The sequence below is a fragment of the Hetaerina americana genome, unplaced genomic scaffold, assembly GCF_022747635.1.
Source record: "Hetaerina americana unplaced genomic scaffold, ioHetAmer1.1.p SCAF_107, whole genome shotgun sequence".
NCBI lineage: Eukaryota > Metazoa > Arthropoda > Insecta > Odonata > Calopterygidae > Hetaerina > Hetaerina americana.
This window is the reverse complement of record NW_027286148.1, coordinates 751,649-767,158: the sequence shown is the minus strand read 5'-3', so window position 1 is coordinate 767,158 and position 15,510 is coordinate 751,649. Positions and strand designations below refer to the sequence as shown.

General features: G+C 31.5%; 1 protein-coding gene across 4 annotated transcripts in view; it reads left to right on the top strand.

Annotated features, from left to right (window-relative positions):
• Nucleotides 1-14,857, top strand: part of up (Troponin T, skeletal muscle) — a 33,392-nt gene extending 18,535 nt beyond the window's left edge. For 2 of the 4 annotated variants that reach the window (XM_071599161.1, XM_071599158.1), the window contains 11 exons: nt 4,070-4,103; nt 4,537-4,662; nt 5,608-5,772; nt 6,330-6,383; nt 6,756-6,974; nt 7,483-7,553; nt 8,413-8,434; nt 8,529-8,609; nt 10,162-10,240; nt 13,889-14,116; nt 14,630-14,857. In XM_071599161.1, the coding sequence (XP_071455262.1) occupies nt 4,070-4,103; nt 4,537-4,662; nt 5,608-5,772; nt 6,330-6,383; nt 6,756-6,974; nt 7,483-7,553; nt 8,413-8,434; nt 8,529-8,609; nt 10,162-10,240; nt 13,889-14,106 (1,069 nt within the window). In that variant the 3' untranslated portion in view covers nt 14,107-14,116; nt 14,630-14,857. Of the gene's footprint in view, nt 1-1,388; nt 1,404-4,069; nt 4,104-4,536; nt 4,663-5,607; nt 5,773-6,329; nt 6,384-6,755; nt 6,975-7,482; nt 7,554-8,412; nt 8,435-8,528; nt 8,610-10,161; nt 10,241-11,605; nt 11,685-13,888; nt 14,117-14,629 lie in introns of those variants that run through there. The other 2 variants (XM_071599160.1, XM_071599159.1) reach the window with 2 other exon arrangements.
• Nucleotides 14,858-15,510: the final 653 nt, after the last annotated feature.

The following is a 15,510-nucleotide window of genomic DNA, read 5'->3' as shown; positions in this document are numbered from 1 at the left end:
ATGGAAATAAAGTTTTCAAAATCATTTTGTGTTTTCACACATTTTTGGTCCTTTTAATATTTTGACCTAATTTTCAAATAACTTGTTTTTCAACACATGACTTGACTAGCTGGCAGAGGTACATGCGTGTGGGAGTTTCTTGGCAAAGAAAAAAAAAGCTTTTTGTTTTGAAGTTGAAGTCTTAGGTTTGTTTCTGTGTTGTCTGTTCTCACCTCGCTTATGTCCATGTATTTACCAAATCCTGATATTCATCAATATGGCTACAAGCTTACTCAGTCAGCAATAATTTCCTCAACGGAATACGCTCCTTTTCTGTACCTGCTTGGTATTGTCAAAGCTAATATAACAGAGATTACACATCAATTTCTTGCAATCACAAAAACTGAAGATTCCATTTTGGAACGCCACTGAAAATAATTTACATAATTAGCCATAGTATCTTCATATCTAAAGATAAAAAACAAGGTATAATGGCATAGTGCCTCATCAATATTGCAGGTACCTGATAATAGGTAACTTAATTATTATTATATGTTGTGATCTACTCGGGAATAGGTATTATTAATACAAGACATAATGTAAATATTTCTAATCATCATATCCTTAACATCATTAATCAAAAGACTTATCTTTTGAATATTTCTATTACAGGTTACAGCTTATTAATATAATCTCCCACTAAATACTTTTTTTTCAGATTTTACTAGAATATTGCATTTGATTTTCCACTAAGGGTACTATTCGTGTTAATCAAATGGGATTTCAGTTAAAAGGGAGCTGTCACTGTATCCACACTATTCACCGCTTTTTATTAATTTTAAATTTATTTTCTTATATCATAGAGCTAATTTATAGACAATGTACTACAAAACTTGTATTTTTTTACTTTGAGTAACTCGAAACTGGAATGTTTTCATCAGTGTTTGTTTAACTTTTGGAATGAATTTTAAGGAGATCATTAATTACAACCTTAAGTTAACCTTTTTTCAATGATACTCCTCATTAGAATCCCATAGCAAATAATAATATGAATAATAATCAGAGTAGATACAACCTTGGAAGTAGTTTAGTTTTGAATGATATTTTTGACATTTTAATAATGTAATTTTCAGTCAATGCCAAAAGTTTAAATGTAAGAAGTAGAGCCATAGTTCATTCCTTCATTCCTAGTTCATTGATTCTTCAAGCACGAAACTTTTAAAAATGCTTCCTCATTTCCTCTTTCATTGATGGCATTGGCTTTTAGAGCTTACTCACATTTTTAACTAATGTTCCAAGGGCAGACATTTAACATTTAAAAATCTTAGCAAATTCTAACTTTTATTGCAACATGCTGATAAAGCCTATTAAAAGTTTTATTTAATTAATAATCTTTTCTTTTTTTATAGGCGACCTCAACCAAAGTAAGTCAAAAAATTGTCAGTGTTTTGACACCATTAAAACATTTGTCATGCCTATGCATTGAGATACTGCCATTTAAAAATTTCCTAGGAAAAAATTCTAAAATTAAATATTTTAATGCTCATTTTTAGTTATCAGTGGGGTTTCCTATGTCACTTCCAAAATAATACCTTTTGAATGGTTTCATAAAGGGTCTTTCATCAGAGCCATGACACCTTCTGGTTAGAGCGGCTATATATCACATGTGTAGATATCCTATGTGCTACTTAGTGGTCATAATATTGAACCCTCCACTAAACTGCACTTTTTGACTCCGTGAGAAATTTATTCAATAGGTCCCACTGAAACTCTTTGTATCCTTTTATTCAAATATTCCAAAAATAGTCAAGCAAAATTGTTGCACCAATGCAATATCATGAATTTCATTCCCTACATTTGGCTTTTCTAACTTATCTTCTTGAAATAGCACTTGTTGAGGGCGAATGAAAATTTAGAGGGGCATATTTTATAAATATCAATCCCCAGAAAAAATTGGAATTTGTGTATGGATTCCTTTGAAAATGATTTAATTATGCATTTAAGTGATTAATAATAACAAATCTTGCCAATCCAATTGATAACACTTTGTATCATGCGATATAATTAAAATTAAAAAAAAATAATTAAATAGAATTCCAAAAAAGGACTCCTGGTGGAAAAAAACACTAACAACTTGTTTTTAAAAAAGTTCTCCCCAGGCACATAGTTTAGTCAACAGCAGTTAAAAAAATAGTGTAAATCATAAATTGAAAGCAGCTTCTCCTCTGACTTTGACTCACACTTGGTGTTAAAAGGCTCTGATTAAAGTTTTAGTTGTTAATTAAATTTTAAAACCTATAAAATACTCACATTATGATAATAAAAATTTCCAAAAGCAGTATTTCATCATTTGCCTGGCCTTCCTGTTTACCTATTAATGTTGCTTTTTTCCTTGCAAACTGCAAAACTGAGCAAAGAGAAAGTTGCCCACTGACGGCAGCTCTGATGTTGATATGTATATATATATATATCTCCTTCAGTGCTTTCTAACAAAGCTGTTCTGACATTCAAAGAGTTTCATAATTTTTTAAGCAAAATAATTATGTTTATGACTGTTTCTATGTAAATCAGTGTACTTTACACATTTAATAACATGGAATCAGGATCATACAAGAACCTACAACAGAAAAAATAACAGATATGGATATTTTATTTACTATATGTATACTTATGTGTGTGTCTGTGTGTCTGTGTGTGTATGTGTGGGAGTGTGTACATGTGTATGAATGCTAAAACAATTGCTATGTTTAGCCATATTTGAAGGTGGTAGATGGGAAGATAATTATTAAAAATAAAAAAATATTTGATGCTATTTTTTTATATTAATTCCATTGAAAAATGAAAAAATCAATGAGTGATATTACAACTACAAAAGTCGCATTTCAATCAAAGCTAAGCCATCTATCAAATATAGTACAGCACTGATAGCTGGGATAATATTTCATCAACTTCTTGGCTATCAAAATCCATGCTGATAATGGTGTGTGTTGTCTTCCCCACTATCAATTTTTCAAATTGAGTAAACATCATAATATCATAAATTCTATCTTTTTGAGCATATGTAATTAAAGACATTTTACTATAGCCAAATATATCAATTCACATTATAATTATAAAATAATGAGAAAATGTGGTGAGTTTTAGTGGTTCAGCCATTAAAATTAATAGTGATTATAATTACTTATTATTATGTTTTAATTTATTCAAGAGTAACCAGTCAAAAGACAACCCCTAATATTTGTGTGCATATATGTTCAGACATCAACTAATACTTGCATAGAATGCTAATTTGTCTTATAATAAATTCATACACTTGAAATACAACACTTTTCACGTGAATTCTGGGGACACATGAAAGACTAGACGAACAATTTTTCCCTGCATTATTCCTAAGGGTACCTAAGCTCAGAAAAATATAATGATAACACAAATACCAAACATATTTACAGAACTTGCCTCAGAAGATATTGCTCTCACAAACATGACACATTATATGTGTTATTCATATATGTGGTGTGGTACCTGCAATCGTTCTGTGATTTTTGTCTAATGTTAGGCAAAAATTGGTGGATAAACGCCTTCTGACCAAATGTCCAAACATGGATATAAACATATAAGGTTAATTGCTTTTTTTTGCAGGAAAGTGAAAAGATGATTCAAGGAAATGGAGAAAATTAATATTATGTTTAAAATGAGCTATGCATGCTTCCACTTATCTCATTATGCTGTCTTCCTTTTTCATATATAACCAATTTGTGACAGAAAAACATGTTGTTAACTGTGGCTGTGTTGTTTGTTTTTTGTAGTGTCCTAAACCGAAGCAACTATGTCCTCTAATTGATAAAGCTTATCAAATATAATTTTTAAAGTCTTTAAATTATTTGATACCACAATTTCTACAAAAAAAATTAGAAATTTAAAATACTGAAAGAGACTCTGCAGCCTCTAATATGGTTATTCAAATCTTGCTACTTAAGAATGGAAATAAAAATTTCAAATTTCAAAAAATAAAATTATCTGATCTGAGATAAACAGTTGTACCTCTGTTAACACTGATCACTAATGCCTTTGCTTTACTTCTGTGCAACAGGGATGATGCAAAGGGAGATCCCGAATTCATCAAGGTAAGAACACTTTTCTTTTATTGCTTTCTCTATTAGGGTTACTTTTTCAGTAAAAATAATAAATAAATGTAACTCCTAAGTATGAAGGAGATAAGCAATAAACATTAAAACATTGAGTAATTTTCATAAAAGTTTCAGATGGATGAAACTTTTATGTGATAAATATTATTTCTTAACTCTTATTTTAAGGTCATCATTTCACTTTCACAAAACATTAATTCATTTGATTAGATCCTCTCACTTGGAAAACTTTAGGATTTTAAAATTCAAGGCATTGGCCATTATTGGACTAAGGTCTGTCTTTCTCCAGAAAAACACATTTGTGAATTCTAGTTAATTAATTTCATGCATATTCACCTTAAAGTTTTACATTCTCTTAAAAATAATTGAAAATATTATGTTTCTAATGACTCCATTATTTGCTTCTGCACAGCGCCAAGAGCAGAAGAAGTCAGATCTTGATGAGCAATTGAAGGAGTACATTGCAGAATGGCGCAAACAGCGAGCCAAGGAGGAGGAGGAACTCAAGCGCCTCAAGGAGAAGCAGGCTAAGCGTAAGGTAGGTCTTTTGGCCTCATTAGAGGAGGAAAAATGTGATATTTTTGCTATTTTTTTTTTCTCCAGGAGAACACACCACTATGGAAAAGACATGGATATTTCTATGATTGTATCCATTAGTGATGGTACTTTGCACTTTTTTGTACCAATATCAGTTTTGCTTGCTGATTTTAGTTCTGATTCATGACGTAGATAGTTCTGTTGAATGAAAAGGGATCAAGTTATTTACAGTAGCATTACTAAAAAAAGTTTTGATTATCTTCAATGAAGTTATCTCCTTATTATAAATTAGAAGCATGTTTTGTGAGAAGTTTCATACTGCTACAAAGTTTCACAATCAGTCTCAACGATTGTTTAAGTTTTAAAACCAAACAAATGATTGCACAAGATTTATAGATCTTGATGAATATCAATAATGCTTTTGGAAAAAAGGCTTGATAATGGTTAGTTTCCCACAAGTTTACGACAATGTTGCCTTGAAGCCATGATTGATGAAGTAGATATAAATAATGATTTGAATACCAATGTTTTTTCGGTTTTTAATGCATATTTTCTTTTAGTCTCATGAAATTGTAGGCAGAAAATGTAGAATCAACCAGCCTAATCACAAATGCATTCATCAATTAAAATCTAAATGCCACTAATATCATTTTTTATCGGTAAATAACTCACATTGTATTGTTCTGCAGTTGCAAATATGGCTTCATTCATTCTAATGGAAAATTTTTCCTTCCCATGGGAATTTTCCATATCTCACTAAACCGTTCTTACTTATCAATGGTATGAACACATATGTAAGCATTGCCAATTAAAAATTAACTATTCTAGGATTTATACTGAGGGAGGCACATAACACCAAGAACAGTATCAATTTAGGGATATAACATTTCTGATACCATATTCATCGAAGCAAGCAAAAATAAATCTAACTGCTTTGTGCTTACAGGTCATGAGAGCTGATGAAGAAAAGCGCATGGCCGAGCGCAAGAAGCAAGAAGAGGAGCGCAGGATGCGTGAAGCTGAGGAGAAGAAACAACGGGAGATTGAGGAGAAGAGAAGGCGCCTTGAGGAAGCTGAGAAGAAGCGTCAGCAGATGATGCAGGCAATGAAGGTACTAGAATGGTGGCTGTCTGACATTGACAAAGAGGATTACATTTAGATAAGAGTTGACGGATTCTCATTCCTCATTTTTTCATTAAAACCTTCATTTTCTCACATAATACTTTCACTTAAATGCATTTCAAACTATGCTGAAACATCATCAAATAATTGAAAAATGTTAGTTTTAAGATGAAATATTAAAAAACATGTACTTAACAAAAAACAGAGGTGCAAACCCTATCCTCAATGCATAATAATGTAAATAGTATTCATATGAATGATATATTTTTTGCTGCTTTCTTAAGTTTTACCGACCAATGAAAAACCTTTGTCAATTTGTATTAAAATTATAATGAGCATTTACCTTCTTAATGACTATATGAAAATGGTCACCATAGCCGATTCATAGCACCCTGTCAAAATTTCAAAGTTGAGAGGCAATACCAAAAGTTGACATTGTTCTACAGATCACTTGTAAAAACATAGATACTATTTGAGAAAATATTTTCAATTCAGCTATGACTGAAGATCTAACTAAACTTAATACATTTATCTTTCTATTTGCAGTCTGACAAGGACAAGAAGGGTCCAAACTTCACCATCACCAAGAAGGATCAAGGTGTAAGTACATGATATAAACAATATAAAACATATTTCAAATTGTAGTCATGAAGTACATATTTGAATCTAGCATTAACTTTTTACAGCTTAGTCAGGGATTTATTTATTATTTGATTCCTTATCAATTAATATCGTAATTGCCCTATGCTCAATTTTTAACCCTACTGAAAGATACTTACTAAATGGCAATTAAACAAATACTTTATGAATACGTCCAACCCTACCCAAAATGTTAGTCATGGACCAAATTAATCACATTTAAAAATTGCATGAATACGTATGTATTCCTTCAACCTAATCACTTTATATTCATGAAATACTGCATGGACCAATCAGTTTACTTTATTTTAGCATGTTTTTATATTTCCTTAGTTCAACCTGTCATCAGCCCAGATTGAGAGGAACAAGACCAAGGAGCAGCTTGAGGAAGAGAAGAAGATTTCCCTCAGCTTCCGTATCAAGCCCCTCGATATTGACAATCTTGGCATTGAGAAGCTCAGAAACAAGGCCCAAGAATTGTGGGACACCATTGTTAAGCTAGAAACTGAGAAGTATGATCTTGAAGAGAGACAGAAGAGGCAAGAGTATGATGTAAGTAGAATATTATTGAAAATTTACCAACTTGTGAGTTGGAGCAATAAACATCTTTAGTAAATCAAAATTGACATGACACAAAATTCACAATTTATTTTGGGGAAAATTTAAAGGATTAAGATAAAAAGCCACATGGTCCTGCTTTAAAATCATTAGTTTACCAACAATAAATGGTGGCATTAGTGCTAGACCCCTTACAACTCTCCACTTTTCCATATTGTGTAGTCTCATTGTATGGCATCTCCACCACTGTTCCATTAAGTGGAATGGAATCCATTAATTTCAAAAGGACTATGAATGCATAGTAGAAGCACAAGAGTTGGCAAGTGTATTGGTAGGGAGGAGGGCAAATATTCAGTGGGTAGTCAGACAGAAATGGACCCCATTTCTTTTATATGGAGTATAAGCAGTATGGTATAGAGAAGGAGACTTATAAAAATATATTTTTCAATGTTTCATGAAATTATCTGGAAGAGGCCCTAAATTTCGTTTATTTTCATTACAGCTTAAGGAACTGAAGGAAAGACAGAAGCAGCAGCTCAGGCACAAAGCTCTGAAGAAGGGATTGGACCCTGAGTAAGTTGCCCACTAATTACATTCATATTGTATGTACTTTATGTATTGATTTAAATAATTGCAAACACATTATTCTATGTGCTTCACTTTCAAAAAGGCCTATTGTCCTTAAAAATTAAAGTATGTTTAAATTTAGTTGGCTAAATGATATGTAAATATAATCATAAATAGATGATAGTCTCTGTTGCTGATTAGAAAAATAATGCACCAAAATGGCAGAGCCAGTTTAAAGATGAGCTTACCCCTAAATAGACAACATTGTCAGGGATGGGATAGTCTTCAACCTTTCATGACAAATTCTCCTCCTCAAAAATTCATCAGACTTCCTCCTCTTTTCTTGTTGTCCCAATGTAAGCAATACTATCCATTTCTGTAACATGCCTGCTTTGACCTCTTTCATCGCAACAACATCTCAATATTTCTCAAATGAAATAACAACAGTATTTTAAAGTACCATTATTCATATGTCTTTTTTGAAGGTATGTAATGTATTTACTTCCTTACAAAAAAAAAGATAGAGTACTTCAATTTGATCAAAATCATGATTTGAGGTAGGTACAGAAATATTCCAGATAAAGTTATTGATTCAAAAGGATTTTGAATGAATTACTGAAATAAGCTTTACTTCCATTATATTTATTATTCCAAGTTGATGTTTCTCCTATCAGTCCTCAGGAATTGATTGAAAAATGTGCACAAACAGAGATGAAATTCAGTCAAAATGTTATGATGAGAAGTTTTATAATTATTTTGATGAAACACAAGTAAAAAAATGTGGCGCCTAAGCTAAAAACAATTTAAAAAATTGAGGTTTTATTGCAATGACAGAACTAACTTTTATTTATTTCCTGTATTTCAGAGCTCTGACTGGCAAGTACCCTGTAAGTAATATCTTTTGTTGAACCTTAATATTTCAAGTCATTTCCCATGTTTCATCCTAGATCAAAACTCATTCAATATTTGATTTCTTCACAGCCCATGATTCAAGTTGCATCCAAATATGAACGTCGTGTGGACACGAGGTCATATGATGACAAGAAGAAGCTCTTCGAGGGTGTATGTATAAAACAATTCATAGAGAATAGTTTGTAGAGTTACTATTTTAGATTAAGTAATGCTAAAAAATATATAGTTAAATAGGGATCTGTATCACAGAAAGTTCTCTCCAAAATACCATACAAAGCTTGACAATGACACCTACCTATTTTCATAGCTATGAATGATTACATACTCGTCCCATATTCTTCATCCATATCTCTTCATGGTTTCCAAAATTAGATCACCAGTGGTAAAGTCTTTGATAGGCTCTGAACAGGGATGTTTATAGTTCCATCAACAATGGCCAATATGAGAAGAGTAAATACTTGATTTTGGTCATCCCAATTTACATCCTTTAGCAAAACATCCATGACAGTAAATCATGCAACTATCAATAGTTTTTCCAAAGATTTTTTAGTTTTAAATTCTATTTCTTTTAAATGCAAAGACAATTCCTTTTATCAAAGTATTTTTCTAGGTAATTATAAATGCATTCTTTTCATATAATATAAATAATATGGGACAAAATCCCTTATGTGTAATCAATGAAAGACAAGTGGCCATCTATGTTAGTCAAGAAGATTACTGTAGCTGTAGCACATGTATTTTTTATAATATCATGCCCTGTTTCAGTATTTTCATGGCATTTTATTTAATCCGAGATCACAGAATAAATAATAAATAAGGGTTAAAAATGCTTGAGTTACCTACATATAATGACGGCTGTCCATTAATAGTGTCCATACACATTCACATTTAAGAACTTTATGGAGAAATAGGTGATGCAGTTCATGAATTTTTTTCTCGATTTTTTGCAATAAGGTAAAAACATTGACTCAAAATTCAAAGCCTTGATAAGATTCATGGATTTAAGAGGTAATGAAAATCAGGTTCTGAACTGTGATTTATTTTGCATCAAGAATCGTAGAACATATATCTGTCATAGATAGATGATTTACTGTGCTGAATTTTTTTAGTATAGCAAACATAACATGGTAATAATTGTCAAAAACATAAATTCAATGACTTTGTGAGAGTTATACATCATGCAACAGGTTAACCATTAAAGTACTTGCTACAGGTATATCACTAATTTCTTCATCATTGAATTATCATAATATGATCAAATAAGTCATGAGAAAGTTTATGCATAATATGTTAGTAGATGTTTCCATTTCATTTATTAACCAAATAAGTTTTTAAAATTTACAAATGACAAGTCATTCAAATAAGGTGACTGACATAAAAATTAGTGGTAATTCTCAAATTATACGGAATATACTCTCAATCGGTGAATGTATACATGAACTTGAAACCATATAGTTATTATAATGATTTCATCATTAATATATATAAATGAATTTATATGAAATTTGTATAAATAACTTTCTAAAGAATGCTTTTTTTTTACATAACCAAAAGGAAAAAGAACATTGAAAATTTCCCAAAACGTATTATTAGCCTAATTTCATGCTTTGAATCCAGATGGCGAACATTTCCAATAATGATACAATTTTGCTTTCTTTCATTCCCAAATATCTCCCATATGAAATCTTTCATGTACTCGCAGGGCTGGGATACCCTTTCATCAGAAATTAGTGAAAAAGTATGGAAAGAAAGATATGAAATCTTTTCTAAGAGAAACAAGTGTAAGTAAATTAAGTCTTTTGCTGTGGAGTAACAACCACCTGACTGTGCTGTTCCTGTCAGTTTCCCCTCAAATTACAATTGTGTAATTACTTGTGCCCCTGCATTCCCCCAATAAACCTTAGAATCCCCTGAGCCCCAGCCTTTACTTGTCCTAGGCTTCCCCTTCTTGTGTTCGGTATCCGACCCTTATCCACAATCATGTATAAAACCAAGTGTTTATAGAATGTGCCCCTCCCAACTATTCCTACAAAATCTGGTGTGCATTCCTCATTATATTCTTCCAAATCAAGAAGTATTATTGAGCTTCTTAGCTTCAATTCCAGCTCACAAAGGTCAAGAAAATAGATATGGTCACACTTGTTTGAATCCTAAAATATGTTTACCATAAGTAGGTATTTTAAATGCATATATACATACACACACTTCCTCAGTAGAGTGGGCATAGGATAGAATACTCACAATGGTTGAGCATTGCAATATCAGTTACATAAATTTAGGTAATTTACAGGTATCTTATTACATTCCAGTTTTCTCATCCATTAACTTTATGCTTAATTAAATAGGTTTCTTTTTCCCATTACATTTTTGAAAGTATATGCATATGTTTTTGAGGAAGGTGACATTCTTTGGTTTTTCTGAAATGATTTGGCCAAAAACGAGGTCAACTAGAGTATCTTTCACCCAAATATGCCAAAAACCAATTTTTATTATTTTAGCCACAATATTTTTCAACATGCAACAATGAATTTCCAAGTATTTTCCTAAACCACATTTTTAATCCAAACTACTTTTTTCTGTGCTGTATTCTTCAGTTTATCCTTGTACTCATATCTTTTAATGAAGGCATCCCAAACCTGTGAAGTCTTAGAGGCCTGATTTCAATGCATAAAGGAATGCACTTTTAAGAAAAAATTGTTACAAACATGAAAATATTTCATCAATTACTTGTCTTAAAGCCAGTGGGACTAAGTTGAACTAATTCGAAAAAAAATTCCCAAAAATTTGTAGGGAACAAAAATTGCTTTATATCATATATTAATTAGGGATATAAACACTAATTATTAGGAAAAGAATTATCATTTAACTGAATGAGTTAAATGCTTAATAACATGTAGGTACTATTTTCCATTTGAAAATAAGTTGACACCCTTAATATACAATCATGGTTAGATAAAAAATATTTCAAGGTATTTAAGAATCGCCAAAACAAAGCCAAAAGAAGCTCAAGAGATCTTTAAAAAAAATTGTTGCCAGATAAAGAAGAAGGAATACACACCATTATATCATGCCCAGTTAAGTGTGAAATTAATCGAACTAACCATTCCTATTTTTTCCTGTAATGAATGGTGCACCTACCTCATCAGGGTTTAGAACAACAAAGCAAAGAGAGTTCGGAGCGACAATGGGGTGAAAAATCGGAACAATTTGAACAGCGCCAGAAATGTAAGTCACACAGGAGCATTTGAATCACCTTGAGTTCATTAACATGCATATCTTTAGCAAAAGCAGGTCAACGTAGCGCTTTATGGGTATGCATTACAATAATTGTATACTGCTTAGACATCAAGATTATGTGGCAACTTCTAATTTTTTTCGCAATATGGAGGATGCTTCAACTGCATATGCATAAGCCTAACACCATGAATTAATATGCATCCATTACATGCTATTTTTTTGGTTACTACCATTTGCAGTAGAGTATGTATATGTAACAGAATATGCACATCTTTTTGAGAATTTTTGTGCACTCTTGCGCAATATGTACTTGTGTAGCAGTGACCAGTTTTTGCACAATCTTGAAGATATAAATGAACCTAGAAATGAAATATTTTTTAAGTTGGCAAAAGCTTTTAAATGGCTTCAAATCAAATAGCAACTGACAAAACATTCAAGAATTTTAATTACATAAAAATCCATTCTATGGTCTCTGCAGAATTAAATGTGGACTCCTAATTGACTTGGTCCAAAAATAAATCTTTTATTTGTGTTTTGTGACTCTTCGGCACAACTATTTTAGTGCAAAATGGTTTGGATTTTAAAGTTTAAAAGAACATATTGCCTAATTTCATGAGGTGCTTGCGTATTCATGAAGAGAGAAATTTCATTTTATGAGGTGAAGAGATTCTTTTGAGTTAAATGAACAAATTGACAAAACTCTTTTCCTAAATTAAAAAGTTATTGTTTCAGCTTATTAATAATTTTTATAGATATGGAGGTTTTTCAAGATAATATAGGTTATATCAAAATAATTTATATGAAAGCATATTCAGAAATAAAAAAAATCACACTTTAGTCTTTATTCCATACTCATGAATCTATTAAAAAATATTATCTGGCTAAAAATGAGATCTCATAGTATCCTTGATTTTAAAATTTAAAAGAACACTCTGAAATTACCTTGGATGTTCCATAAAATCCTTTATGGATACTATGATTTCCCTTATAGAAGGTGAAATCGTTTAAGAAATAAATCTGTTTCTCAAAGATGAAATTCTACTATGGTTAAGTTGATGCACATTTCCTTTACCATTGCATCTTAATGTCACATGGGAACCTTGGTCTGTTTGCACTTCCCGAGCTTTTATTTTGCTAAGTGAGGGAAATAGATCTTAAAATCAAATTTCTTCTCTTCATAAAGGATGCCAATTGTACACATCTTGTTTGTATATTTGATGCTGTCAAACAATGTAAAACATCAGTGAATTTGAGAAAATGTATCACATAACTTTTCCATTAAGCAATGCCAAAATTGGAGAAAAACCACTTAACACTCTTGATTTTTAACTTTCCATTCTCACATGTCATATCTTGCTCATATCTTGGACTTCCTCAGCTGCCCTTTTCAAATATTTATCTTGTGTCTATAAGCAATAATACATGTTGTTAAATTTCCTCACTAACTTTATCTGAATGAGTTCCTCTGTATTAATCACATATACCTACCTTAAAAATTATAATACCTATTGCAATACATTTTCTGGAATGAGCAATGTCACACTCTGGGAGTTTTCATCAACTGGGGATTGAGGCTCACATTATCATGCGGAGAAAGAGAAGTATTTTAGCAGAAATTTCTTAAATATTTCTAATACCATTGAAAAAAATAAAAATTGAAATTCTAATCACTGAATCAATTTTCCTTTGCACGAGACATGCCACCATTAGAAAATGTGTTACAAATAAATAAATATAAAAATATATATTTGGATATTTAAAGTTTCTCACAATATTTTATAACTGATAAGTATTTAGGAAATATATGTTTTTGAATTTTACATGCAGCTTTAGGTTTTAAAACAATTCAAAATGATACTTGAAAATTGCTCTAATTTGGTTTCCCTTCAATTATCATTTTAACTTTCAAAGAAATAAGTTAACTTTGTCGTATCATGCTACTTATTTTGCCCCTGTGATTAAGTAAACTAAATATCACCATTAATAGCCAGCCATTATTATTTATTCTTAAAATTTTTCTCACTCTTATTACATTCTATGAATTAAAGTGATTTGTGCATTGTATCAAGTTGTGACTGGCAGAAATCTTTAACCTTGGAACCAAAAGAATGTATTCTGTATGATTGATTTTGGCGTATGGATAAAAAGATTGTGAGAGAAAGGAGGAATAAGTATGCTCCCTTTTGCCACAGCCAAGTTGCCCAAGTGGTTTGGTGAGAGGCCCGGCAAGAAGAAGAATGACCCTGAGACCCCAGAGGAGGACGAACCCAAGGCCGGAGGTGTTGACGATGACCTAGATGAGCCAACATTCGAACCACCTGAGCCAGAGCCTGAGGAGGAAGAAGTAGAGGAGGAAGAGGAAGAGGAGGAGGAGGAAGAGGAGGAGGAGGAAGAGGAGGAGGAGGAATAGAGAGAGAGAGGTACGAGAGTGGAGTTCCTTCTTTTGTCTGTTTGCCACTGGGAAAGTTTTACCATCTCATTTCATTACAAACACCTGTAATTCGTCTCGTTAAGAGGTTTACTTTCATTATCAAAGAAAAGGTTAATTGGTTCACAAATGGTTCAGTAAATTCGAAATGCTTGTGCTTACAAAAACACGTGACAATATCTTTTATCAATACAATTATGATGTTGCCAAGAAGAGAAGTATTTTTGGAAAAGGCATAATAATTACCTTTTTAGAAGTAATCTTGAAAAAGAGCCATCATACCACATTCGATGGAAAAGTTTAATTGAAAACTTAGTTATTTTGCAAATATTAATGATTGATAGAATTTGAATCGAAGAGAATAGAATTAAATTCTGGAAAAAATGCCATCATGTTTTCTGAAAAAAAATGAGGTTACTTGTTCAGATATTTAGTTCTTAAAAATATTAATTTAGTTTGATTTTTCTTCGAACGTTTCATTTAAACTGATCTATTTTTCTTTCAGGCCAATGAACCTCAGTTCTCTTTGATTACTTTAATCCTCTGAACGACAGTTTGCAGAATGGCTCGTCAATTGGATAATTTATGTTTCTTAAATTTATTTCTCAAATTGTATTTGCTAACAACCTTGTATTCCAATAGCCTTTCCAACAACAGGCAAAGCCAGGCATGTCAAATTTTCTGTAGACATATGTCACACTGAAAATTGAATAAACAAATTTGACTGACGTTATATATATCTTTGACTATTCAACAGGAAGCATCTACATATTAAGATACAAAAATTTAGCCTTGTTAATAATATTGTTATTTCAGGAATGATTGTCTAATATTCAAGTCATTGTTGGTAGTAATCATTGCAATCTGAAAGTGTTATTACAAAAAATATGCTGATTTTTTATAATTGTTAGCCAGTCAGCCCCAGAATTTCAATCAATGCTGAGCCTATTAGAGAATAAATAAAAACGTATGGATGAGAAACAATGACAAAACCAAGAAAATAAGTTTCTCAAGCAATAGGAGAGCTATGATTATATGGACTAGACCAAGTAAAACGGTTCATATATTTAGGCAATGTTCCTAAAGAGAACTGGAAAGGTAATTAGGGTATTAAAAGCAATATTACTGTCTGTTAAGCAGCTTTTGTAAAGAGGTGGAAGTTGAATTCAGGCACCTTAAATAAAGGTGATAAAGAAAACTTTTATATGGCAGATGAATAATTTTGCATGGCTTGAAAATTTGATCGTTGTGAGGGTAAGCATAAATTGAAGGTTTTAGATATTCCAGAAAGGAAATTAATGGCAAAAATAAAATTCAAAGTATGAAAAACCAATGAAGAGGTGCTAGAATGCTGTTTGGATGAATTCAAATAATGCCAGACAAGTG